This window comes from Meleagris gallopavo, chromosome 5 (genome assembly GCF_905368555.1).
Source record: "Meleagris gallopavo chromosome 5, MGAL_WU_HG_1.1, whole genome shotgun sequence".
Lineage (NCBI taxonomy): Eukaryota > Metazoa > Chordata > Aves > Galliformes > Phasianidae > Meleagris > Meleagris gallopavo.
This window is the reverse complement of record NC_139408.1, coordinates 24,643,982-24,671,799: the sequence shown is the minus strand read 5'-3', so window position 1 is coordinate 24,671,799 and position 27,818 is coordinate 24,643,982. Positions and strand designations below refer to the sequence as shown.

At 41.3% G+C, this 27,818-nt stretch overlaps 1 protein-coding gene across 5 annotated transcripts in view; it reads right to left on the bottom strand.

Annotated features, from left to right (window-relative positions):
• The window catches only part of MAPKBP1 (mitogen-activated protein kinase binding protein 1), a 92,133-nt gene that overhangs the window by 23,062 nt on the left and 41,253 nt on the right, over positions 1-27,818 (bottom strand). For all 5 annotated transcript variants that reach the window (XM_085224817.1, XM_085224819.1, XM_085224821.1 and 2 more), the window contains exons 4-20: positions 20,999-21,061; positions 20,360-20,417; positions 17,228-17,398; positions 15,688-15,825; positions 14,625-14,807; positions 13,424-13,584; positions 11,212-11,401; positions 10,061-10,207; positions 9,526-9,710; positions 9,324-9,415; positions 8,919-9,044; positions 7,136-7,206; positions 6,565-6,686; positions 5,450-5,525; positions 3,431-3,542; positions 2,847-2,910; positions 476-601 (exon numbers count right to left, since the gene is read on the bottom strand). In XM_085224817.1, the coding sequence (XP_085080943.1) occupies positions 476-601; positions 2,847-2,910; positions 3,431-3,542; positions 5,450-5,525; positions 6,565-6,686; positions 7,136-7,206; positions 8,919-9,044; positions 9,324-9,415; positions 9,526-9,710; positions 10,061-10,207; positions 11,212-11,401; positions 13,424-13,584; positions 14,625-14,807; positions 15,688-15,825; positions 17,228-17,398; positions 20,360-20,417; positions 20,999-21,061 (2,085 nt within the window). The remainder of the gene's footprint in view (positions 1-475; positions 602-2,846; positions 2,911-3,430; positions 3,543-5,449; positions 5,526-6,564; positions 6,687-7,135; positions 7,207-8,918; positions 9,045-9,323; positions 9,416-9,525; positions 9,711-10,060; positions 10,208-11,211; positions 11,402-13,423; positions 13,585-14,624; positions 14,808-15,687; positions 15,826-17,227; positions 17,399-20,359; positions 20,418-20,998; positions 21,062-27,818) is intronic.

Here is a 27,818-nt window from a genome sequence, read left to right as displayed (position 1 = left end):
ACTGTAAGAACTCTTTCAGAATTATAATCAACACGGCTAACTCATACAGCTCACAGGCATATTTCAGTACTGGCACTGCAGAAAATGGTCTCTACATTGCATTTCAGCCTAGACCCACAGAACTTTATTCATGAAGCAGCTATTCTTCCCTGGTAGGACGCCCTGTACTAATCTCAGTACTGCTAGATAAACTGCTTATTAGAAGTTTCTGACCACATCAGTAAACTAAATTAAGACATCAGTGACATTATATGCATACTGCAATCAGTGAAGCAACATTAAGTAAGCCTGTCTGGAAGACTATAGTCAGGTTTCCATATCCAAAGGAAAGGCACAAATACCACAAGAGAACAGTCAGAACTTTTCAAATACTATCAGTGGAAACAGAAGAAACTTTTCAGTTGAACCCCAGTGCCATACTTTTCATTTTAAGCCCTACAAAGCCAACAAGCTCCTTTCAGTCTATTCTGCTCACCTCATAAGTCCAGCTGTCTTGTGTGGAGGAGACTTTTCTGCCTGCTTCCCTCTCTGCTTCATGTCAGATAGTCGCTGCCGCATGTTGATGGTCATCTCTGAGCTCAGACGCCAGATGAAGATACAACTGAAAGAAGGAAAGATGAAGCTGGGTTTAAGTCTCAGTTCAGTTTATTGAAATTATCAATTCCCTTTGCGAAGGCAAACAAGACTTTCGAGTTGTGGTAGGGAGAAACACAGAGTAGCAGCATCATGGAAACTCAATCCCACCACATGCCTCATGACAAAAAGGTAAAACCTCTGCCTGGCAAAGGTTCCCTATGGACTAGAGTAACTGCAGAGTTTTGTACAGTCTCATATCTGATCTTGTACCTTTATTCCTCTATCTGACCAGCTTTTCAAAAGTGTTTAAGATAAGGAAGCAAACAGTGTCATCTCACTGATCGCCTTTTCTTCAGAAATCTGGCTTAAAAAAAAATTCCACATCATATTAAAGAATATAGTATTTCATCTTCAGGTAATGGAAAATAAAGCAACCAGTATTTTTTTTAAAATATAATCTCAGTGTTAACTAATTCTTTTCATCTCACCCATCTTTCCTGTCTAGCTGGATGTACTTACACTGATGTAGAAACAGAGGTGGTGTTACTGCTATCACTTAGAATATCCTGCATGCTACTTTGGAATCCAAAGAGAATTTAAACAAGTTCTTCAAGAACTGGCAGTGTAATCATCTTCATTGGTACTCCAGTTCACCAAGGAACTTTCAACAAGAGCCTTTCCCTTTTTCCTTGCTCACTTGCAAAAATTCATCTGCTCTGCCATTTTGAACAACTATCATGAATTTTTAGTCTCTTGGACCAGAGAAAAAATGCCAAAAGCAACAGTATCTTCTCTGCTTACCTTGTCTCATATAAAGGTATTTTAAAAGGTTTCATTTTCATGCTACACCAAAAGGAAACACAAACAAGAAGAAAGTCTGTGGATATATTCCCAAAAAGCTGACAATTCTCACCCCTCAGTCCTACTTGTTTTTGTGTGACAAAGTTCAGGAACATCACTCCCAGCTATTCAAGTCATGTACAGACACAGAAGCTTCTCATCAACAGCTGTCATTCCCCTCCTCAGATTTTTAGCAAAGAGAAAGTTGTGAGGCACTGCATCTGGGCGCTATGGCAACCCTAGGCAGCCAGCTGCTTCTCCTCAAACAGCAGCTCTCTTGAAAATAACAGCAACTATAATTGGCTTCCAAGACAACACCAAAAAGCAATAAACAAATTCAGAAAGCAAATATGGCTTGTTCATTTATCCCACCCCCACAGCACTCAAACCTAGCAGCAAACAGCATGAACTTGTAAATACACTGCGATTTGACACGAAGCTCTGCATAAGTATGCTTCTACTATCCCTTTTACTTTATTTTGTTCCCTCCCTTGCAGTAATTTTCTCTCATGTCTCTCAGCCCTTGTGCTCTTCTTCACCTCCATTTTTCTTTCTATTCTGTTTCATTCTTTACACATGTGTGTGAACAAACTATTTTCCTCTGTTCTCTTTTGAAAAAACACGATTTCTCTTGTCCTTACAGCTAAGTTCTTCATGTATCCCCTTCTCATTTCTCATCTCCACCTCCCCCACACCCCTAGTGGAGAAAATGACACTCATGGCAATGAGGGAACATTGCGCTAAAATCACAAGGAGTATCACAACTGAGTATCTCAAACCTTCCATGTTCTGGAATTTATCAGATATCTACAACAAAATAAGTCCTTATTCTGCAGCTAGGCTCAGTCTAATGATTACTTACAGTTTTCATGAGCTGATTTAGCTCAATAAATTGGTAGAAACTATAGCTGGGGGGAGGTGGAGGGCTGATTTAGTGATCCACATCACCTTACTGAGGAGTCAGCTGCAAGACAGCTGACTCAGGGGAGCAGGAAAGAGGACCACATCAACAGGAGCAGAAAGATTGGGGACAAGCCTAATCCTTTTTTTGCTAGACAGGCCTGTTCACCTGATGAAAACTCTAGCCTAAGAGACAAAGTTTCGGCAGCACTGTTCATAGTATCACAAAATCCATTACACTGCATTATGTTATAGACCTGGGGGTGGTAAGGCAACAGGCCACATCTTTTGTCTCCTTTCTAGCAGGAACAGTACTTGTACTCAGAAAACCACAACCGAAACACTTCACATGGATGTCTTGCTTTATGGAAGGATAACTTTTGCCAACAGCACTCATTTTGGCTTCAGAAAGCTCCGATGTTTCTTTGGACTTTATAAAACATTACTCATAAATAAATCAACCTAATAGACAAACTAATTCTAATGTAAGATGACAAAGTTTATATCACAAACAAGCAATCCCCTCTTACCTGTCACCAGAAACAGAGATCAGATGTTTGCAGTCATTACTGAATTTCATCCCAGTCACAATTTCTGTTTGAAATAAAGAACAATCAATAAACCTTTCTTTAATTATTCCAATAGGTGGAACAGATAATAAGCCAAATAGAATTTGAATTGCCAAGCTGAAGACAGTAGACAGATTAAAGCAACACTTGACATATCAATATATCCCAATTACCATAAGCATCTAACAAAGAATAGAAAGGCTATCATAAGGCGAAGCATGAAGACTGAAGTTTCTTCTTGTCTATAATGGAATAGCCTCTGCATGGCAAGATCTGATGGTATACACCAAAAAAACAAAGACTACCTTATACAGGCTACTAGTTGTGCAAATAAATACATAGCCTACGAGGCATGCACGTGTGCAAAATTCATTCTAAAAGGGTTTAAATTTGAGTGAAATAAACTACAACTATAACTCAACTATAACTTAGTCCAAAATATCGTCTAGGTAAACTTTGGTAGGGAGAAACCTTCAGAAAGCTTTGACTAGTATTAGATAGTAATATAGGAGAAAAATGCATTTCCAGAAATTTACATGCCCTACCTGAGTGCCCATACATGGTTGCAACACACTCGCCCGAATAGAAATCAAAAATGGAGAGGTTCTTGTCAGAACAACTGGTTGCAATATAAAGCCCAGAGGGATCCGTTTGCACCTGTTAAGGAAGTAAGAGAAGTGTGAAGACTTGTTGATAAAGTTTTTTCAAACTGCATGAAAATGGTCCAGGACTCCAAAAACAGTCACAGCTGTTGACAGAATAAAATGCAAATAGCTCCACTGGACTTCAATTGAGTACCAGGCTGCCCAGCATCACAGAACAAATTTCCAGCCTCAGTAAACCACTAAAACAAACTAGAAAACTATTTCCAACCCAATCAGAGACTAAAGGTACTTACATTAAATGCCTTCATGACTCTGAAGGCACCACTACCAATACACAGGCCCATACTTCTCTTTCCTACCTCCTTCAGAGTACTGGAGGGTCTTATTTTCTTTTACCATAAGGTCAAAACAAAAAAGAAAATTTTAAAAAACATCAGAGCTGCCAGAGTTAAGTGATACTGGAGAAAAATTATCTTTAATGGTGATGTGATCCAGTACCAGATCTGGAGATTGGTGGCCCTGCATCAAATACTTGAATAGGGCTAAAGTCTACACCATATAGTAAATACAGCTATTCTCAACAAATGTTCTGCTTTATACTTTGTAGAACTTAGAGGAATTGAGAGCAAAAGTTTGTGTTTTTTTGAAGGAGTCATTATATTTAAATAATGATAGGTTTCTTTGGCTAAGCAGTATCTTTGGCTTCACATGTCACTGTTCAGGTTTTACTTGCTAACTTGCAATGTATGTAATGATCTCAGAACAACATGCCAAATAAGTTTAAATTCCAGAGACAATTATGATCCCTTTGTTATATAACTGTCCTAAAAATAAACAAAGCAAAATTAATAACAATTGAGATTCCCCACTTGTACTACGCATGAAAAAAAACAAATATTAAAAACAAAGAATCCAGCTTCAAGCAACATTTCAAGATTTGAGAACAAAAACACATAATCAAGTATCTGAGTTTATAAAAGCTTCTCAGGAATTTAATAGACGCAGAGAAAGAGAATTTATCTTCATCTATAAAACAGAAGAGATGACACTGAAGAAAGCTGTTTGCTTTCCCCTCCATTTTTTGACCCAGTTATTTATACCAATCAATGATATTGATAGCCTGTGAAGCTGAACAGAAAAAGATGTTTTAAAAACTATAAAAATTAATAGTGAAAATAAATACAATGAAGAAGCTTGTTTGGTAACTTGAGTTTGGTTCTAACAACTCGTCTTTTCCCTTTGAAGATAAGGATACAACTCTTCCATACCTCAGTGTACCATCATCACTATTAGCACTAACCCTATAACAACACTTGTTTTACCAGGGGAAGAACAAAATGGTAGATGCATGCTCCAAAGCCTAGACATACTCAGCAGGTGTGAAACATGAAGAGACTGTCTAAACAGTACTGGAGTTGTCCTGGACTCTAAGGCCCAAGAACATGAGATTTTTAAGGCAGATGCTTTTTAATTTCATCAACATACAAAGCCACTTGCATTTGCGCCCTGGCAGCAACACTTCTCAAATTCCAGTCAACAGGTGACTCCACCTTAAAAAACTGACAATCAAGAAAGTCACAATGAGATATCTGAAGCAGAAATACAAGGACTAAAGTAAACAGACTGAATTATCTCCTGATGAATATTGTTGCAGTTCTGCTTGCTTTTACAGCATGACCCTGTGTCTCACTTCAGACAGAGGACAGGGAAGTTATAATCATCCACTGATTCTTCCTATTTTAGCCTGATGAAATCCAAACACTTTACCAGTCCTTAAGGACAGAGGTAAAAGGAAGAAGAAGCAGAATAAGGAAAAGCAAAGTAGAGAGCAAGCAAGAAGGGTCAAATAAAAAAAAAAAAAAGGCATTATGTCCAGATTCATATATCATTTTTTGAGCTCTAAGGTGCACTCAGAAGAGTAAGAAAAATAAAAAGGGAAGAAGAAAGAAAACAGCTTACTTTGATGAGGGTGCCATCTTCACCTTGGGATCCCTTGTACAGCTTCTTCTGCTTCCCACTGCTTATGTTGAAGACCCTGAGGGAAAAGTAAGACAACATCACGCATGTTAACCACGTACTGCTCTATGGCTTTTGTCACCAGGAACCTTCTCTCTTTCCGCTCCTCATGACAGGCCTCACCCCTGGGAGCCTCTGCAAACTATAATCACCATTTAAATGTTTAAGAAACAATCAGTAAAGTAATGTAGAGGCCCAAGACTGGATGATTCAGTATCAAGTAGATTATCTGATTTAAAATTCAGGTTTGATTCTCAAGCTTTTCATCAAGAGTAAGTATAGTATCAGGGCACTGCAGAGGAGTCAAGTAAGAGGGAATAAACCTTGTGATACCTTGTAATAGCTAACCATTACATATCAGGAATGGCTGGTAACAAGCTCCATCCAGTTCCACCTCCTACAAAAATACCTGTAGTTTCTTCATACTAAAAGATGTAATGTTTAAGAGAGCAAAACTCTTTATTTACATGAGAATTCAAAAACAAATGACATTTAGCAGTAGCACCAAATTATGTCCAGAACTCTCAGCATCTCACCCAGATACAACAGAAGACACACAACTACAGAGAGTCTCCTTTGCTTTGATGGTAGAAGCAGATTGACAAATGGATTAAAAGGGAACAGATAATGGACTCCACTTGTAAAAGGACAGTCACATCTAGCTCAGTTTTAGGTTCCTTCAGTCCCAGCTACTTCATAGGACACCACAGCTTCTTACTGGACATAGCTTTAAAAGCAAAAATGACCACAGTACAGAAGTTCTTGCCCACAGCTCAGTGGTGTGCTTGCCAAGGAAGGCACACTTTCTCTCCCCAGTAGAAAGACTTTGCTCTGCAGAGCAATGTAGTGAGAAGCCAAGAGCCCAATGGACATTTCTGCATATGTACACTTTGACCTCTGCCTTTCCCCTTACTGATAAAAGAAACAACCTCACTGAGTTTGAGGTGAGACCTCAGAACAAAGTGCTGTGGCAAAGAACCAAGGAATAATGATGGTGCTGGAACTGCGCTGATCGTTCATGATTGCAAGAATATTTTCAAGACAAGAACTGAACCAACCTGATGTTACGATCCTGACAGCCAATAGCTGCATATTTCCAGCTGGGGTCCACATCCATGTCATACAGAGTGGTCTTCCTAACAATGTGATGTGTTCGGGTAAACTGAACTCCTTCCCCTGTCTAAGCATATGGGTAAAATGCTATGTCAAAATCAAGTAGTTAACTAATTATTAAAAACTTCTAAATACAGATGAACCTTATAACACAGACAGCATAAACCCTTCCCACTAACGAGGTCTGCTGGGAGCAGTGTAGCAAACTCCTCCCTCCAGCCCATACTCTTTCACCACTCTTCACAGTATCAGCAGAAAAAAAAGCAGATATCCTAACAGCTCTCTACTTTGCATATTGCTGAGAGAGGTCAGGCTCGTGACAGCTTCATGCTTCACAGAAATAGTTCTCTGAATGTTATCTCTTGTATTGAGACAGAGTGGGAGACAGTGAGGCTGAAACAGCAACAAGCTCTTATATAAACTCTGATATCGCTCTTTAAATTAGTTCCTTTGTGGTGAGATTATTAAAAAAAAAAAAACCTGAAAAAACAACACACAAAGCTGCAATAATGTTACCTTCTGCGCAGTGCGGAAATAAATGCTCTTGTCTGCCCCACAGCTTATCATTCGCACTTTCCCATCATTGGCTAGAACAAAAATGAAGGAGCCAATCAGAACATAAATACAAATACAAGGTGAAAGAAATGCTTCAATTTATACCACTGCTCTTTTATTCCAGTCCTAATTAATTAAAACTGGCTCCTACCTTAGCAGTAATGATGCTGCAGCAATACAGAAGCCCCTTTTAAGGGACTGAATTTGTTAATACTCCAAGTGCATGCAATATAGAGATCTTACATAACAGATCAGGATGTAATTCTGTCTTCTCTCCCAGTAACATGCCAGCATTCTTATTCTCTATGTACCATAACACTTTGTGGCAATATGACAAGAAAAAAGTAGGTTACACTCAGTATAAGCTGAAAATGGACAACAGGCACATTTCAGTCATCAAACTCAGTCACATATTTCTTGCTGCCTTCTTTATTTAAGGGTCAAGATTTTTTCTTCCTTTAACACACCAATCTATTCCTTCATCAAAGCAACATCTCAGTGGAATGAAAATGTATCCAATATCACACAAGACCACTTGAACAGCAAGTTAGAGCAAGGTTGCATTTAGCTTATAGAACTGCACAATGGCCTTAGCCACCAAGTCTATGAGTGTGTTTCCTCCATCTTCTGGGAGTTCAGCTTGCTGCATTCAAAGCCAACTCACCAAAAAGACAGAGAACTCTGGCCAACTTTAGAGTTACTTGAGAAAAAGTTTGCAAGATCCTCAGCAGAAGGTATTCTATGAAGCTTCAGCAAGGTCCCCGTTCTTCACACAGAAGCTACTTTTAAGCTCAGGTTTTCATCCTTGAATCCTAACTAAACATCACTGCAACAGCACTGTAGCCACACCTATGCCTGGCCACATATCCTACTGATCCAAATCCTGACCCTTACATTCAGTTTCTTCATTTGCACTCAAACATGCCTTGTAGCTATAGGCTTGCTTGGAAGTCACTTTACTGTGATTAGCTTTACTGTCTCCTCCAGACTGACTCTGACTTGATCTTGGATTTGCCTTATCACATAGATTTGTCCAGTGATCTGAATTGCTGGCTTAATCTAGTTACTGTCACTGAACTCTGCCTGCTTCACCTTGCTTAGGTTCTGCAGGACTTTCCCATTGTCACTAATGTCGCTACCCCTGCTTGCCTTCCATTCACTCTTGGCTACCAGCCCCTCTGGTAGCCAACTCTAGTTGCTCTTTGACAACAGCACACCAAAACAAACTAACGTCTTTGAGCACCAGCAGTAAGGGTGCTGGGGATACAGCATGCTCCATTCCATAAATGCAAAGTCTTACACTGGTTTGCAATGACACATCCATTCATGACCAATTAATCTCAAAATATTTTTTTTGACTTTCAGTGTTTTTTCAGAGGATGACTGTTCCACAGTTCTCCTCACTAAGGACAGGATGTAACCATCTGACACTAGTCACAGAGAATAAATCACTATAGAAAATAGATATCTAAAGAAATGCTTGATGCTTCAATCAGGAGAGGCTTCAATGCTTGCAGCTTCAATCACTTTTTTATGAAGGATGAAAAAAGGAGGGGGAAGTAAAAGAGAAAAGAAGGCACTTCTGTTAGGACTAAAGCTACAGGAGATGACAAAAAAGTAGCTGTATCTTTAGCCTGTTCTAACCTACTATTTAAGTAGATAAAATGACTTCACAGCCATAGTGAGACAATAGGACAACAGCAGTACTCAAGTCCAGCTTTGGAGAGAGACAGTGGGTATCTACCTGCAAACTTCACAGAAGTGATGGAAGAAGAATGTTCATCCAGGGTCTGCTGCAGGCTGTAGTCCTTTCCAGCATCCAAGACATGAATCAATCTATCCCGACTGGCTGAGGCTAAGAGCTTTAACCCTTTAAGAAAGCCAAAAAGAGGGTAAGACCATTACTGAAAATCCATTTTCTCTTCCAGTCACCATTTTAAAACAGCTTCTTCTTAAGTCATCTAACGGACATGACATTATACTACAGCGAATTGCATGGATGGACACAAAGAAATGCCCTCAGATTTCACAACAACAGAAAGAACAAGTTTAAATCATAGCCTACAGTATTCCAAGGAAGAGTAGAAGGAAGATGTATTTCTCAAAGTCTGGTTCTGCTGGCCCAGTAGAGGGAAATAATTGCATTTACCTGTGTCAGGTTTGGAGTACTCCAGGCATAAAATCTCAGAGTCATGAGCTTCTACCTTCAGCATTTCCTGCAGAGACTGCAATTCATATATCCTAAGACATAATATGACTGATTTCAGTATGTTAATAAAACCAGCAAGATCTGGGTTTGAGTCTCATGCTTATCCAGCTCTCATCCTGTGCAAGAAGTTCTATGGGATTACCTGAGAGTGCCTATCCTGTCCCCCGAGGCCAGGTGCTCCCCACTGGGACTCACACAGACAGTGCGTATCCCCACCTTTGTGTCCATCACTTGTGTATCAGCTTTGTCTGCACTTCCCCCTGAGTTGTAATCTGTGTCCAGAAGTACCTGAGTGTTGTCATCTACATAGATGATTTTCATCAAGTCCTGGGTAAACAATAAACCAGAAAAATACTAATCAGTTACAAAATATTAAAATGAAGTATCCTTACAAATGGACAACATAAAAACTTCACTGGCAGTAATTCTGTAATTGGTGACATCTTTCAGCTAAAAGCAACACTCCCCAAGGGCCATTTCAGACGAACTATCTTTACATACGCTTTATGCTTCTTCAGTTCCATGTATTTTATTAAACATTTGCTCTACTTACAGAGTAAGTACTTACTTCATTGAGTTAGACGTCTAAAGAAGTTCGAGTCTTAACTTGGGAATACTTGTATATTAAAAAAGAACAACCCCGAGGGCCATGAGGAGATCAAACCCTGGGATCTTACATTGCTCAGGATGTTGCGGTGCAAGGCAGTGCCATGAATGTTGGAGCTCTCAGTGTTCCACAGACGAATGGTGTTATCAGAGGAGCAGGTGATGAAAGAACCAGGGGGGAGGCATGACTGATTGCTGTCCTTTACCTCAGGATATATCTAGGGGCAAGTAAAATCAACCTCTGAATGTGATTGCCCTGCAGTGGCATCACCAGCAGCAAATTTCATAACAAAATTAAATCAAAGAGCTGTCCTCTCTGCATTCTGGAACAGCAAGAGACAGACAGAAATCCTCCTATGGAAAACGTGATCCCAAACTAGAGTTTCACATTCACTTCAAATATTATCAAGATTATAAACATGCTTCCCTGAATGTAGAAGCCTGCAATAAGTCAGCACCTTTTCTTTCTAATGATTAAAAAGCTATGCAAAAATATTACACTGTTGTTTGAGAATTTCAAGTACTACTGTGGATTTATAAACCAGGAGGAAAGAAGAGATGTAATTAGCCAATATACAAGAAGAGTTCTCAACCTCTTCCCACTTTCTTTCCACTTTTCTCTTTTCCGATCACTGTCAGGATATATAACATCATACCAATTGCACTGTTTCCTGTATCTCTTAGCCTTTCCTATTTCCATTCAAGGGAAGTCAACTAGATAAAATGCAAGGCAATAACCACCTGAGAGACTAATGCAGGAAGTACTGGTAAATGGGTTAATGAGGATCAGAGCTGAGACCTTATTACTTGTTTAATTCCTCTGACTTTGGAGCACTTGCTCACCACAGACCTCAAGCAGCTTTTTTGAAGTCAGCAGTAAACTCTTGGGCATTTGTGAACGAGGCCCCTCCATCCAGTTCTGTATAGTTCAGTCCCTTCTCTGACTTCTCATCTTTCAGTAGCAAGATTTAGTAGCAAGATGCAGTAACACACTGCATCTAAAGCATTTGGTCCACAACGGCAGTGCAGCCGAAGAACTGCCTCCAACTCCAACACAAGCCCCATAACAACCACAGTAATCACAGAAGGAAAGCTGAATCAATTCCTTCTCTCTGCATTCAGTGTTTACATTTAAGTTTGGCAGTTCTTCAGATTACTTCCCCAGCCACAACTTGCAACCGAAGACGTGTACCTGCAGACAACATTCCCCATCTATCTTTACCTCAATATTCCACACACAGGATGAGTGATACAAAGCAGAGTAGACCTTGCCCACTTTCTTCGGGTCTTTGACATCCCATACATACAGGCTGTGGTCATTGTATACACAGGAAAGCCACTGGTTGGTGGGGTCAAAGGTCAAGGCAATTGTGTCTGGATACTTCGCATCAGCCATACCGGAGAAAAGACGACTGTGCAAAGAGAGAAGAGCCTGGTTAACTTGTGCTCTCCTGGAGTTCAAGGAAGGAGGTCAAGCATAGGAGTGCAGATTCACTGCAGGGATCTGGTGTTGCTCATATATGTAGAAAGAGCAGTTGGCTGGGAAGACCTGTCTGCTGAATATGCAAAGTCCCAAGGAAAGCCAGGAAGTCCCATACCAAAAGTCATTCTCCTTATCACACAACCCAGAGACCCACCACAGACAGGCATTTCACTCTCCCTGAAGGATCACCAAAGAAGATACTTAATCATCACTGGAGGTTATCATCATTTACCAGTACATAACCAAGTGGCAAATCCAAGTCTAGCAACCTCAAAAGAAAAGGAGGGAGGATCATCTTTTGGTGGGTGGTATTTTTTGTTTATTGACTGCAGAAACTGCTCCTGTACAGCAATGAAGGGGAAGAGTGCCACATTCAAAAGACAGCATATCAGCACAACGGACAAAGAATGATTCATTTCAGTTGCTATGTATCTGTTATGCTTCCCTTTCACCCCTGCCCCACACAAAAGCTACTTGGGGCTGCTTGGAACACTCATGAGATGGCAACCCCTTCTAGGCAGACAAGCAAACTCAAATACAGAGGAATCCTGCAGACTAAGGAAATGCACCCTTTACCATGTCACAACAAGATCACGCCACATGAACCCTCTATCTCCCCAACAGGAGTCTCCTATTAACTCCTGCTGCCATGCACATAGAGAAGAAGCTATCTCCCCAGTCCCTCAATGATGCTAACAATATTGAGTAACGTAATTATAGCCAGATTGACGGGGTGTTGACAATAGGTAATTGAAAAGGACTGATGAAGATGCAAGAATGAGGGTCAAAATCCATCTAGTACAACAGATAATTGGAGACCTGCTACTGCAAGTAGCTTTGAGGTCTGGAGGAGCATAGCACAAATCCTATCAAAAAATCAAGTCATGAATACAGCTGCAGTCAACTAAAAGGTGGCTCTGGCATTCACAGGAATATAAAGAGTCCTGTGTTTTCAAGCCTCTTTGGAAGTAATAAAAAAATTAAGATTACAGTCTACTCTAAGAATGCATGTTTAAGAATCACATGAACGTTTCAGCTTGACTGATGATGAGAGCAGCAGACAGCACTTTTAAAAGGTCTGTGTATGCAACTGCTTGGTTTAGCACTATCAAAAGATGACAAACTTTAAACTGAGATAGATCTCTTTCCATCTCAATTACTGGATCTACCTCCACATCTCACCGATCCCCTAAAGGAGAGCGACACAGTGAACTATTTGAACTTTTTCCTCAAGTTACCAATAAGTTTAGGATTAGGAAATCTGTTGAGACGCTCAAGAAAAAAAATTGTTTCTTTCTCCAAATATCCAGTAGAATGATGGCTAGATTCATATACCCTCGGATTTCCTTCCCTACTAGTGGAAAAGACGATAGAAAAAGACTGGGAAATTATCCATCTATCTCAGAAGGTCAGAAACTGAGAGACAGGGCAGAAGATACTGATGCAAGGGAAAAAAAAACAACACAACAGTGTACAAGATAGAGAGAAGAAAGATCGAGAGCAACAGTAAAAGGCTGCAGGGAAGCCTTTGAAATAATATTTCATGAAAGCCTGGACTCTCTATTAACATAAGGAATCCGCTACAGAGGAGAGTCTTCAACCTTCACCAGTGATAAGCAAAAGATGTGCCATGGCACAGAACAACTGAAGTGAGGTACAGCATCCCATATCCTCTCTGCCTGCCTGCTGGCAGCAACCAACGGCAAAAGGCTGCCAGATAAATCCGAGCAATCCCAGGGAGATGAGGAGTAAGACATGCTGTGTGAACCAGCAAACAGCTTTGGGCTGCAATCCAGCCATGCCAGGCAAGGCTGTTACAGTTCCCAGGGGGAGCTGCCACATATTGCCTATTTTAGTCCATAAAAAGAGCACTCAGCAGATGGCAAAAGTCTGGGGAACAGTTTTAACCCATCCAAGCCTTCCTTGCCCCCCTCCGCCCTCTCCACAGTACCTGGCTTCAGTCACACTCGCGATGTCTGTTCCTAAAAAATGCGGCTTCGGCAGTGTGGTGACAAAGTGAAGGTTCAGAGGGTTAAAAATCCGCACGGTGCCATCAGCGCAGCCACAGAAGATGTAATCGTGATTCACAGAGATGCAGTTTGCCACAGTAGTCTGGGGAGGACATAGCACACAAGGCTCGTGAGCAATGTGCTCTCACTTCTAAGGTCACCAAACACACAACAGAATGAACAGCAACTTGACAGACAAAGGAATTATGGTTAGAGAAGTGAAATGAACTTGAACTCTGGGAGTAAGGAAAATCCTACAAATCCAAGTTTCTTTTCTGAAGAGCTTCCACTTCAGCCTTGCTCTGAACACTGCTTTTTATCCTCTGCGACATTCACCACTGCTGGCAGGCAAGCAGCACCTCAACCTGTACTACTGCACCGATACATTACCTGTCCAAGAGGTCAAGAAAGAAAAATAAAATCATTCTCCCCCCTTCCAATGGGATCTGTACAAATGACAGAAAATGGTAAAAATGGACCGTGGTGATAAGGGGATGAGTTCAATGCAAAATTGTTTGCCAACTTACTGTGAAGCTGTCTGTATTCTGAGCAAGAGTGAAAGGCAGAGTTTAAAGAAGAAAAAGGAAAGAAAATAAGAGGCATTTCACTTGAGAGAAAGTATGCAAAGGTTTTTGTCTTGGTTTTTATACACTGGATCCTTTTGAGGTGAACATCTTACAATCAACATGAATGAAAATACACCCTCTAAAATTCTCAAGTATGGGCTTGCTGATTTAGAACAGCCACATCCACCTACTACCTAGGAAACCAAGAATTGAGATGCACAAGCCAGGTTAGACACTGCAGAGAAAGCAGAAATTAGAATCCTACTAAGACTACTTCTTACACAGGAAAACCCAGGAGGGACAACACAGGGGTTGCCAAAGCTACTTCAGGACATTGCTTTTCCAGAAGGCAGTAGCTGTAAGACAGACTTGAGAATGAAAGACCTTTAATGATTAATAAAATCTCTTTGCCATTTTTGTCTGGCTTTCCAACCAGTGTAAGTCACAAAGTGGCAGAGGCCCAGTGACTTTTACTGCTAGTGGCCAGCTTGTGCTCTCCGAGTGCTCTTACTATCCGTTGTTCCTGCTCTGCTTCAGCCAGCATGAATATTACACAACAGGCAAACGCAAAACTCACCCTCAGCTCCACCCATTTGTCTAACAGCCTTTTTTCATTGAATTCACACAGCAGGCCTGAAGATGTGATACAGAAAGTGCTGTCAGCTTTTTTGCCTCTTCCACATGCCACATCTGCAAAGAAGTTGTTCCTCAGTTCTCCAAGCAATCCCGAGCGACCTAGTAAGGGGACTGTGGCATTGACCTATCAATAACAATATAGTTTGTTAGAAACAGTGAGACACTCTAGGAAGACAGTTTTTTTGTGTTTTGTTGTTGTTGTTGTTGTTTTTGTTGTTTTTTAAGAAAAGAAAAAGAACATCAAGCCTTAAGTACGGAAAGGCCTTAAAGAAAGAGAACTGCAAACAGCCTACATGGATATGCAGTGACATGCTTTACCTGCTGTGGACCCACTGGTTGAATACCACGAGGATCACCAGTATTAACAATTCAATGGGACAGAACATGATTAAGGCCACCAAAAATGGGCTTCCAAACATATGACCCCAGAGACAGCAGATCAACAATAGGAACAACCACCTTTTCATGATCAATCTGTAACTTATACCAAATGTCAACAGGTAGTCCAAGCATGAAAAAGGAATGACTGTTCATGAGCACTCAGAAGAATGAGCATACATTGATTCCTGTTCCCCAGGTTAAACACGTTAGTTGACAGTTCACAAAATACATTAGCAAGATGCTCGGGACCAACATCAAACAGCTTTCCCTTCTTCTGTGCTGCAAGGATATCAATAGCTGCAGCTCTTTTCTAGCCTTTTTTTCTCCTTTCATACATTTGACTATATAGAACAAGCAAATGCTGTACAGCTCCAACAGCCATGCTCCTACCTCAGCACAGGGTAAAACAAGCTGCCTTTGCAGCATGCATTTGCTACCAGTCTACAGAAATATAAAAACATGACAGCCAGGGATGTGGAGCTGTTCTTGGAGGTCTTTTTAAATCTTCTCCAAGATTCCATGATTCTAACAAAATCAAAGAATTCCCAGTTACCACAGCTTACTGAGACAAAATCCACTCTGCCATAAGATGACAGCTTGGCCCTTAATAGCCTTTTTCTTACCTTGGAGGTCTTACTGTCATCCAAATACCAGAACTTGATGTGCCGATTTCCAGCAGTGACAAAGTAACTGCAGTCCTCTGAGAATGACACAGCTGTCACTTTACTTGAGACTTTGTTGGCTGCCACAACAATGTTTTTCTGGAACCACAATCATTTAGATAGCTTAGTGTTTTTTTTTGCTCAGAAGCAAAGCAAACTTATTCCAATTACAGGTACATATTCACAACAAGTGCTGTAGCAGCACTATTCAACACTATTCACTTCTGAATACAACTTCCCCAGAGGAAGCTGAGAGCATTGATTTGGCAGATAGAACAATTCACATTTACATTCAATTCCCTCTTTCACATCGACTGGGACTGAGAACAAGTCAGCAGTCCTACACTACTGCCTGCAGGAACTTGCTGTTTGAGTCTTGATATGCTAATTGCACAATCACAGGGAGCTCAGAGCAAATCCATTTCCCTTTATAAACAGGAAGACAGGCCATAAACCAGCACAAGGAGTTCTCCCAGCCTACAGGCAGTAATGTGGGCAAACCACTCAAGCTGGGAAACAGGTATTTTCCATAAGGAAAACAGCACTCGTTTCTTCATGAATTCTCTCTTCTCCTTTGAGACAAAAAGCTTTATGGAAAGATCCAAAATACAAAAAAACCATGTTTGTACTGCAAAATACAAATCAAAACCTGCTGCACTTCTCTATGCACCTCAAAAGGTCAAAGAACTTGGGAAAGAAAGAACACAGTAGGAACATACAAAGGGAACAGACACTGTCCAAGTAGAACAGTCAGATGACAAGAGTACCTTGTCCTCAAGACTAGCCCTTCGTTAACCCCTCCTCACCTTTCCCCAACGATTAGAAGAGTGAATTTAAAAGTTTTCTCCTCTGTCTGTGGTGGGTTTTCAGTGCTGCAGCACACACCTGACAGAAGTGTACAATTTATGACTGCTGCTTTTAGGAAGAGGTTGTTTTGTTTTTTTATATACAAGCAGCACACACAAACATTTTCTAAAGAATAAGACACAGTTTTTCTTTCCACAGATTGTTGCCCCAACATAATGGCAGACATCTGGCCTACATCAGCTTTCACACACCATGCTTTCTCTAAGCTCCCATTCCAAATCATCAACAAATGAATTAAAGTATTAAAAACCCCAAAACAACAAAAACAAAATGAGCCATGTGCATCCACTACACCAAGGAGGAATCACTGACTGAAGAAAGTTTCTTTCCTGAATCTCATGAATTGTTTTTTTTAACAAGCCTTTAGGAAAGCACAAGGCTTTGTCAAGGCTTCGAAGTTCAGGCTCTTCTGACAGGACACGTCTCCAAGTATAGAGAATACTCCTTCAATGAAGTGATTTAGACCACCCCTAAGGGATTGGAGCTTTGTCATGTCCAAACTTGTCTGCATCTATGAATGTCAAATGGATAGTAATAATAAGAGGCTGGAAACAAGATGGAACCCAAATACGCTACTGTCCACTCCTTTTAATTTAACAACATTGCTGTCTACCCAACGTCCTGGAGAGCTTACCTTCCATGACCACACGTTGACTATCATGTCATGTTGGTACCCCACGGACACAATGTACTTGGAGCTGGGAGAGAATGCCACACAGGCCACCCCATACTTGTGCTCCTGGAGCTCCGCCACCTGGGTTCGTTCGGCCACATCCCACACCCGAACAGCTGGCATGTGCCCGCTCTGGAGGGGACAACAACAGTACAGAACAGTAAACGTAACTTCTGAGTGGGTTCTGACAGATTCAAGAACACATATGGAGAGGGGAGGCTTAGAAAAAGATGTCCATATGCCAGAATTGCAGGAGGGTGAGATGTGAGATTAGACTTGAGTTCCTGCAAATCTTTAAAGCCCATATTGAGACTGCCAACCAAATGAAAATATGCATTTGAACAGGCGTCTGAAATGTCTTAGAAGACTACGTCTCCTGCTTTAGTCTTTTTCTTACTCTCCTCATAAAACAGACAAAGACTATAACACTACTTTTCATGTACATCCCTGATGTTTGCAATGGGAATTCAAGCCAGCCTCTGAAGAGGATTACGTGACACTGCATCTCTGGACTCAGTGAACTGCCTAACGCAATGCGGACATCGGAGATCTCAAATCAGGTCATGCCACACAAAAACATGATGTGAATGTTCATACTAATTATCATACATCATTTTAGGAAGGCAAATGGGAGACTAACACTATCATTTCTGTCTCAAAGGTAACAAACACACATGAATGCAAGCTGGCAGAATGTACGTTAGCTAGCGATAAAGAAAAAGACACTGAGGTAACAGACCCTCTTTGTTTTTTACACTTGTTCTCAAGAGAAAGAAAAACTCACAGGCTTCAGAAGTGCCAATTCAGCGACTTCTGCCAGACAATTCAATTTTTTTCTTTATCTGTTATTAAACCAAAATAAAACAAGAAGCAGCAGATGAGCTGAAACATTGGCCAAGAATACGTCTGATGAGCAAATCCTACTACAGAACCTATTCGTTATTTCACATTGCACTGCAATCTGCCAAACCAGTAGCTTGCAAGATAATATTTCCATGGCAACCAGGCAAAATGGTACCTTTTCTGATCATGGTTGAGTCATCTGATTGTGTGGGAGAGGCAACTTTTATGACAAGAAAGAGAAATGAAAGCTTTAATAACTCAGAACTGTGAGTGTTTAATTGTCTTCTTCAAAAGCTTTGCCAAGTGACTGCGTGCAGCCTGAAAAGTGCTATGGTTGGATTTTGCTGTATTTGTTGCAGTTCTTTCTCCTGCAAGGCAGAGCTCAGGTCTCAAGGCGGCTGTCAAGATGTTACTGTGAGATAAATCAGTTGCTCTTCCAAGCAATTACTGAACTTAAACACATATATACATCTGTATACATATATATACACACACACATATATACTTCTTAGCATCTTAGAATATACTTAGAAACTTTAACAAACTGAATTCATATTCAATCACATAACAAACGCTCACCAAAAGCAAGCTCTGTATGGCTCCCATACATGAGGAATTTATGCCACCATGGGAAGAAAGTTAAAAATATATGAAATATATATATAAAATATTCAAAAGACATTTGATGCATATGGCAGGCCAAGGACCTTCCTGAAAAGCCAGTCACACAGGAAGTTGAACTGTAACAAGGCAGTATTAACATGAGGCTGCTAAAAGCCAGTTTGACAAAGTTAATTCAGTAAGCATTTCCCTGTGGGACTGCCCATAGGACAAAGTAAGAAGAGTCTGCTGACACCAGCAGGGGACACTACTCCACCAAATAATGGGAGGCATGTGGGAAGATACCAAAAAGAGAAATGGTCTTATAACAGGGTGAGACATGTTTTGCAGCACGGGGGGGGAAAAAAAAAAAAGACAAAACTGTCAAGTATAACTGCAAATAAATAAATAAATAAATAAATAAATAAATAAATAAATAAGATAAAAACTTGTCATTTTCCCTAGGAAAGTGTCCAGCTGAAAAGCTTAGGTTGTCAGTACGAAAAATATTCATTTTCATTTCTTTCCCTATCACACATGAAAAAATAGAGCAGCAAAGAGGTACAAAAAACAAGGATTTTTTTTTATTTCCTTATGCACACAAAGAAGAAAATTTCATATAAACATACAATGCTTTTATATGTTTACCTTAAGACTTCAAGAGTATAAGGAGGCACCAAGAACATACTACAGTATAGAAGCTCTGATGGAAAATCTTGGTGGGGGGGAGGGGTTGGGGGCTGGAGAGGTATCAAGGCAGCCTCTGTCCTGAAACACTACAGGTTCCATCCTCGGCCCAGCTGTGGAGCCACCCAGTGACATGATAGCTGCCAGTGCAATGACTGCTCTAGGGACCTCTGGAGTACACAGCCACCTTCTTGACAGCTTGAACACAGAGCTGTGATATATTTCTCTCTGTAGCTGAGACTCAAGAGGGGACCTCTTTCACACATGCTTGCTCCCCATGTCTTAAAGAGGCAGAGACTAGTGTTAAACTACCATTAATCTCAAAAAAGAGCAAACTGAGCCCAACCCTAAGAGAGACAGTCAACATGTCTGTAGATTTCTAACATCCAGCAGTTCCAAATTCATGACACACAGTCCGTGTCTTGAGCTTCTAATGCACAACAGACATGCGGTGCAGTTATCCATATTACCCCCTTCAGGCATGTTTGAAAAGAAGAAGCAATCGTCACCTCCAGTCAAACATACAATGCTAAACCACAGGCACTCAGATCTTCTGTCACTATTCCAAAAGCTTCAGTTCATATGTACTTTTTACTTTTTGCACAACAGAGTTCAGCTTATCCTTGTCCTAAACTGTTTGATATTACGGGCCATTCAAGTACTCTTCACTGCGCTAGAGTATAGCCACATTGTGTGTGCCCTCCCACTTATTTTCAGTCTACCTTCAGCCCACACAAGCCACTGCAGAAGATGTATCCCCTAAGCTAATGAAAAAAAGCACACTAAAAAGCTGCCAGCAAGACCATCCAGAGCTGCCCATAACCTGATCAGTCCTTCAAGGGATGCAACGTTAAGATAAGTTTCTCTGGGCAAAGGCTGTTGTTCACTGGCTTGTTTTTTCTAACACACTGCCATGCTTCAAAATGTGCTAGACAAGGTGTGCCTCTCGTCTCTCACACTTACCTCTCCTGTAACCAAATATTTTCCATCTGGAGAGAAAGCGAGTGCTGTAATTGTTTTCCTAAAACAGAGAAAATGACACTGAGAAACATTTCCAACAAATGATTTCATTTCAATACATCATGATTGGGGAGTAGGCTGGGACAAAATGGAAAGAGGCTCAAATCACACGTGCTAGCCTAACACAATAGTTCTGCTTTATCAGAAGTCTTAATACTTGCCCTGGAGATTCCCTGGTGCCCAAATCTCTAGCAGTATGCCTACAACGCTGGACACGCTCCAAATGTTGAGGTTCACCCTCATATTCACAGCTTTATTCCAGACACAGGACAGGTCCTGACTCCATTATTGAGGCCATAGTTTCACACGAAGAAAAAAAAAACACCATACAGATACCAAAGAGTTCTTGCAAGCTTAACAGTTCCTCATGGGGCTGCAAAATTTATGAGCTGTTGCCTCATCAATAACAGCACCCCACATGAGAAGGAGGTAGACTTAAGCCAGCAGGCAGGCTCTCCCGAAGGCAACTCTCTCGGAGGGGATTAGCTGGGAGCAATAGAAGTCCCTATACTTTGCTCAAGCCATAAAAACCTTGAAATCTACCTCCCACAGAGAGTCAAATTATTCTGAAACTTTACTCACCTGGAACTGTTTAGAATATGGTGTTGCTTATTTTTTCTAGGGTTGAACAGCACAACAACACACCTAGATGGAAGGAACGGAAGAAAAAAAAGTTTGCGTAAGTATATCTATAAAGAAAAACAAAGAGCTGTCCTTTCTGGCAGAGCAGAAGTGTACATAGCCTCAGAAAGATGTTCCATGCCCTCACTTTACAGGCTGAGCTTTGGCTATTCAGGAAATGCAAAAGAAGAAATGTAAATTTCTCCCATACGGAGGCGTACTGTGTGCTAGTATCATAAAAATTATCCGTCTTGCATCTGAAAGCCATAAGTCTCTGATTGCTCGTGCTGGACGGAAAGGTTAATGATGAGTCTATGTGATGGCTCTAATAGATTAAGTCCCCTGCCATAAAAACAACCGTCTGTACCAATCACCAAACCAGCATGTCTAGAGCCGAACAAAAATGTTAGGATGAAGAAAATAGGTAATTTCTAGAAAATCTCAGCATTGAGGAATTAAATTCTTGCATTTGCCCATGTCACAGGACAGAAAGTTGTTGAGCATGGCATGAGAGGTGGCCGGCAGTTAAGAAATGAAAAACCACAATGCCAAAACCTATTAACCCAAAAGGCATATCTGAATAAAAAATTTGCTTAGGAGCTGTATAGAAATCTCTCAGAAATATGAGCTGCAGAATTAAGTAGCAAATTCTGCAAAGCAATGTAATTGTCACCATCAAGAGCAAAACAGTCACAGACTGGGAGGGGTGTGACTGAGAAAAGGCCCCAGTTCCCCATGAATCTGTCCAGCAGACTTGGTGCTTCAACCCAGCACAAGCAGCCTGCAACATTTCCAGGTCCCGCATCTTCTCCACTCCACATAAACACTGACAAAGTTTCAAAAATCCTCATATAACAGCATTTGTTTGGTAGAAGAGAGCAGCAGCCACTGGTTACATTTAAAAAAAAAAAAAAAAAGAAAGAAAAAAAACCACCACCACAGGACCCTTCCTGCTTGCTCCGAAAGCATAAAAGGAAAGAAAAATTGGCCTCAGGCAGAACAGCAATTGCTCTAATGACTTCGTGTCCTATCTCTCACTTCATCTCTAAAATAGAAATCGAGGGTTTTGTCTCTCACTGTTAACATACACTGCCAGTGCTCAGACTCCTGGCTCCTCCTTTGCAGCCATGCTAGCAGAGCACTGCGAGATATCCAAGCTCCACCGTCAGCAGCACTCGCTGCCAGGCACTGCACGTATATACCATCACACTGGGTTTCACCCATGTGCCAGGCCATAAGCATCAGTCACAGGAGAAATGCACAGGATAGAGAAGTAGCACAATTGGTCCAAAGTAGACAAGGAAGACAACAAAACCACAGGAACAATATCTCAGTGTAGGCAGCAAACAAGCAGCACAGCTTGACACCATGCTGTCCAGGGCCCTCTCCGTGCTCCCAGCAGCACTTGGTGCTCACTGTGCTGTCGGCCCAGGTTTGGCAGGGTTTCACTTCTGCCATCTCTGCAGAGGCTTGCATCTCCTTCCCTGGGCCAGGCAGCTCCCCCATGGACTGGCAGGGCTACCTGCCAGAAGCAATGTACATTTTGAAATGGCAAGAGAATAGGAAGGAGTACTGACACACCAAGGCTTTGAACTCAAAGTCCCTGGTGGAAACAGTCATGCTCCATTAACTTTGTTAGTTCAAAGCAGACCCAGTCAGATGTTACCAAAGCTTTAACCTCCAAGTCACCAGCCATTCACAAGAAATGTCCCAGAGTGGACTGCTCTACACTTCCTCCCATCATTCTCCACTCATGCCCCATGCAGAAGGCCAAGGCAATAAAGGCATCAAGCTTTCTTCACAGTGAAGGCTAGAAGCCATGACTGGAAATATGATCTTGTGCAAGAATGTGAAAGAGGAAATAAGGAATCTGTTCAGACTGAGATTGATCCTTCCACACTTTTTATCCTGGGGAACCAATCCGGAGTTTCAAGTCAAAGCTATGCTATTAATTTCTGAAGGATTACTGTTAAGAAGCAGGTGGTTTGTGATTCATTAACAAGCCCAGTGAGGTTAAGCCTTGTAAATCATGAGGTATGGAACAGGAAGTTAGCAGATGTGAATATCTGTCTAATCTCAAATCTGCAACTAATCAGAAAAGCAAAGTAAAACTCCACTACGTGAAGTTTGATAGGTCTAATGGACTAAAATACTCTTGGATTATTGACAATGATAAATTTTGCTAAAAATAAGCTTCAAAGAAAACATTAGAAAGAATAAAGGAAAGACTCAACATCCTGGAAAAGAGTTTCCTATATATTCTGAAGAAGAAAATGACTTCAGAGAACTGAAGCCAGTCTAAAAACACAGGAAAAATGCGAAAAACAAACCATGGTCTTCAAATCAGGCAAGTAAACAAATGACTTCCTAGTACAGTGAGCCACTAAGGTCCAGTTCTTTGCTGTTAGTAACTTCCAGAACAGAGCCTTTGACCTCTCACAGTTATGAATTTTAGCTCAGCTGAACTCCAGAGTTGGTAGTCTCCCTGTGAGCCTGCCTTCCTTTCTTTTTCTTGGCTGTCCAGATCTCCAGTGGGAAGGTAAGGGCCACCCACCTCAACATCAGGGAGAACTGACAAATTACTACAAGAGTCTCACAGGTTAGAGTCCCAAAGCAGCAGTCACAGACATAGATATTTCAACTCTGTCTTAAGAAACACTTATGCTCACTGAGTTGGACTCATAATGAATAAACTGCAGCAAGAGGAGGTAAAAAGAATTTTAGAAATAAGAGTATCTCTGTACTAGTCTGCAAGTGTTGACTAACGCCACAAAAAGGTATCTTTAACCCGCAGACTTACTGAAAAAAAGATTGCACATGGTTATCTTGAGCTGTAAACTAGACCTACTAATCAGTTATGGACTCATATGCCAATTAAGTTATTTGGGTAAGCTAAAGTGGCCTTTTCAACTTGCTTTCTTGCATGAGATACTATCCAAAAAAACCGCCCCACTGCTATGCTTTCCACCATCACCTTCCTGTCTGCCGCACACAAGAGCAAAGAAGGCTCTAGCTAATGCTAGAGATACCTTATGTACTAGGATAGGAGGCCACAAGCCACAGATCTCACAGCAAGACACAAGTACTGTCTAGGGAGTAAGGAGCACCTACCTTTGACAAATTGCCCCTCCCAAAATGCCTGGCAAGGCATTCTCTTCATTGCAGGGGGCACATCATCTCAAAGAGCAGATGTTAACCGCTTTCACTACTTTAACCTCTCGCGAGCGCTCAGGACAGCCTCAGTGCCCGTTCAGACACCTGGCAGTTCACAGCCCCAGAGCAGTTCCTCCACCTCACATAGCTGGCAAGTCGTTCTTCAGTAGAACCTGCAGCAGTTCCCAAACAATGGAGCTGAGAGTTCATGAGTATTCTGGGTGTGCTTTGTTTCAGCAAAGTAACTTGGTGTAGCAAGATAAAAGGAATGAAGACAAGGAATGGTCAAGACCATTGACCCACCTATTCTATGCTTCCTCCAATTTCATTATGGCTGCCAAGCCCTCAGGAGACTCAAAGTACCTACTCCTTTCTATTCAGGTCGGCTTTAATCTTAGATAAAATAATAAAAATTACTACCATGGAAAATTAACTGCATACAAGAGCATACAGTCATCTATCCATCCTATCCCTCTTTTTCTGCAGTTTTATAAGACTTCATTCGGCATCTCAGAGACAAGAGAGGTGCAAAGGACACAAGGGAAGAGAGTACTGATCTGATTACTGCGGATGCAGACCGAGTAAAGTTCTTCAAACATTCACTTCCATAATGGTCACATCACCACTTCCCAAACTGAACCCGTCAAAACAAATTCAAGTTCAGTGCATCTTTGTTTGAAGAGAACTTTTTAAATGCTAGTGCCAATGTGAAAACTGACACCAGCTCTAAAAGTGCTTGATCTGGGACCTAAACAAATACCCACCAAGATGCACACTAGCTGTTCAGAAGGTCAATGCTGCTAGCAACCTTGTTTCAGCACGAACTCCACTACCTTTTCTGCAGCTGCACACACAGCTTGATAACAACACCACCTTCTGATGCACTAGTACAGTCTGATTTCCAAGACATTTATAGAAGCTGTTCATTGCATATAGATTACTGTTGTACAAACCATCTATCCAACCAGCTAAGATCAAGTGTCCTGCTTGTTAGTACACTGGCTCCTGAAGAGGCCGTTGACAATTGCATACATATTTAAAGATTTATTCCTAGGTCTGTGACGTCACTCACAACCTTCAAGTAACACCTTCCTGATGCAAGCAGCTTTTAAAGACAAAATGGCTGCGGAATCTCTCCCGGGTCTCCTGTTCCTCGTGGAGCAAACAATCAGGTAACCTCAGCAATTACAAGGCCAGAATTGGCTATCACAGCTATGTCATAGGTTTTTGCAGCATCAGGAAGACCACTTGGATCAGTCAATAAGAAAGCAGGGAAAGGTTTCTGGCAGAGGTTTCTAAACCTCCGTGAAGGCACAAACCCTATCTTACACATGCATAACCATGCACCACATATGCAGATAAAAACCTGGAGTTGCTTCAAAGGAGGAAAGAAGGAGGGAAATGTCTGAACAGTTCCCACTGGCTCCAGTGAAAAAATACATATAAATACGTATATATATACATATATATATGTATATATATAAAAATAAAAGAAGCAATTTCCATAAGCTAAATATAGAAGCAGGAATGAAGAGGAATTGGACGTCAGATACATGAAGTATCTGACTCACTTAGCAGCAGTGGATCACTCCATGCCCTTTCCTCCCCATTTCCTCCTGTCTCTCCTCTCCTCACAGTTCCACTCCTATTCTTCCCCAAATCCTAGTTTGTCAACATTTTACTCTTTTCTCATTGTCCCCTTGTTTCCCTGCACATCCTGCTAGTCACAGCTGCCTTCCCCATCCTTCTTCAGCACGCTAGTGTCAAAAAGATCTCTGCAGAAGTCCGTTATCTTCCTTCCTTTGTCTGTAGGACACCCACCTCTCCAAGGGGATCAGGAAAATCAGAAGTATATGACAGAAATGATAGTATTGTGATAGTGATATGATAGTATTCCTTTCCCAAGTTATTCATCAACCCACTGTTGCCATATTTTGCAGGACACAGAACTGGAGCTGGAGTTCAAGGGTCAAATCCTTCTCTTCCAAAAGTGTGGAGCCTATGCTGTAAAGAGAATGCTGTGTGGAGGAAAAACTCCATGAAGCTGACAAAACAAATTCTCGCCTTTCCCACAAGCAGCCTCTTTCCACGATGCTGCAAGAATAAAAGAAAAGAGCAAACAATCCCATTCCTTCAAAATTGGTCCATTTCTCAATTTCTGGCTCAGCCTCTGTTCTCTTCCCTAAAGTTATTCAAATGAGACTGCAACAGCTTCCTACGCACAAAATGCATGAGAAAGAAAACAGGCATTGATAAGAACAAAATCTTTTTTTTTTTTTTTTTTTTTAAACACTGGTTGGCACTGGTTGCCAAGGGAAGCTTGATCAGAGTGAAGCAGTATCTACAAAAGCTGGTGTTAATTTTCTATGTGGCAACTCTTTCTGCCAAAAAGCTGCTTTAATTCACAGCCAGTACTGGTGCGGGTTAACAGTGATGAGAGAGGATGTGCGCACTGGCTATGTAACTGAATAGGTATTTTCATTCAGGCTATATTAATGTAATGCGTTCTGAGAAGAAAGGCGTATCTGTTGAAAGGTTAAGATCTGGGTATCGTTGCCTAAGAATAAAAGCCTTCAGAACTCCCTACACCAAACCATGACCAAGAAGGCTGGAAGGGTGGGAATCAGATGCAGAGAAATTCATATTTCAGGAAAAAACACACGTTAATGGAAAGATGAACAAGAAATCCACTGTAAAAAAGAAAATGATCAATATATATAAGTGTCTCTAGGCTAACAGAGTAGGAATTTCTGGTTGCCAACCAGGAACACACTTGTTCTGCTTAAAAGGTTGGGTGACACCCCAAACCTGCAGGACTGGGAGCAAAAATACAGGGCAAAACAGGCTCTGCTTCAAAAAACACACAAATGGCAGCACCAGATCAAACTTAAGTCCAGTATCTTGCCTCTAATAGTGGAGGAATGCACAGGCCTAGGGAAGAACATAGCAGATCGTAAAGACACTTTCTTGTCTACTCTTTCAGCCTCCAGAAACTTAACTTTCAGAGCTATCTTAAGGCAGTGGGAGAAAGATTTCTGTTTTTAACCTGTCTACCAGCACCAGCAGAGCCTCATCCAAACTGAGCTTGAACCAGCTAGCTCTCACCTGCATAGTAGTCTCTTACACATTTAGACCAATCTGTAAAAATTTAGAGTTTCACACCTTTAGACTTCTCCTTTTCAGAATCCCCAAGAGAAACTGTAGAAGTTACTGGGGGGCTTCAAAACAGTAATGGATTCAAAAAAGCGGTGGGCTCACCACGTCTTCCCCTGCCACAGAGCCACCACAGGGCATTTCCCTCCACAGTTCTTCCATGCCTAAAAGCAGCAGGAAATCTGAGGGAAACCAACTCACATGAAGAGGAAAAGCCACACAGTAAATTTGGTCTGCAAGGCAAAGCAGAACTGTCAAGAAGGATTTGTAAGGATAACCCTCAAAGGGACAAGGGCTTCTACACCACTCAGTCTGTGCTGAACTCACATCGTTCATTTCTGATAGGCCAGACAAGCCTGGTATGAGGGAACACAAGATGAAGGAGCCTAGTAGCCTCTCTTTGTCCAGCATCACTTGCTTTGCATAATCACAGGATAGCACTCTGATTACTGTCCTCAGCTGAGGCAGGGTAATG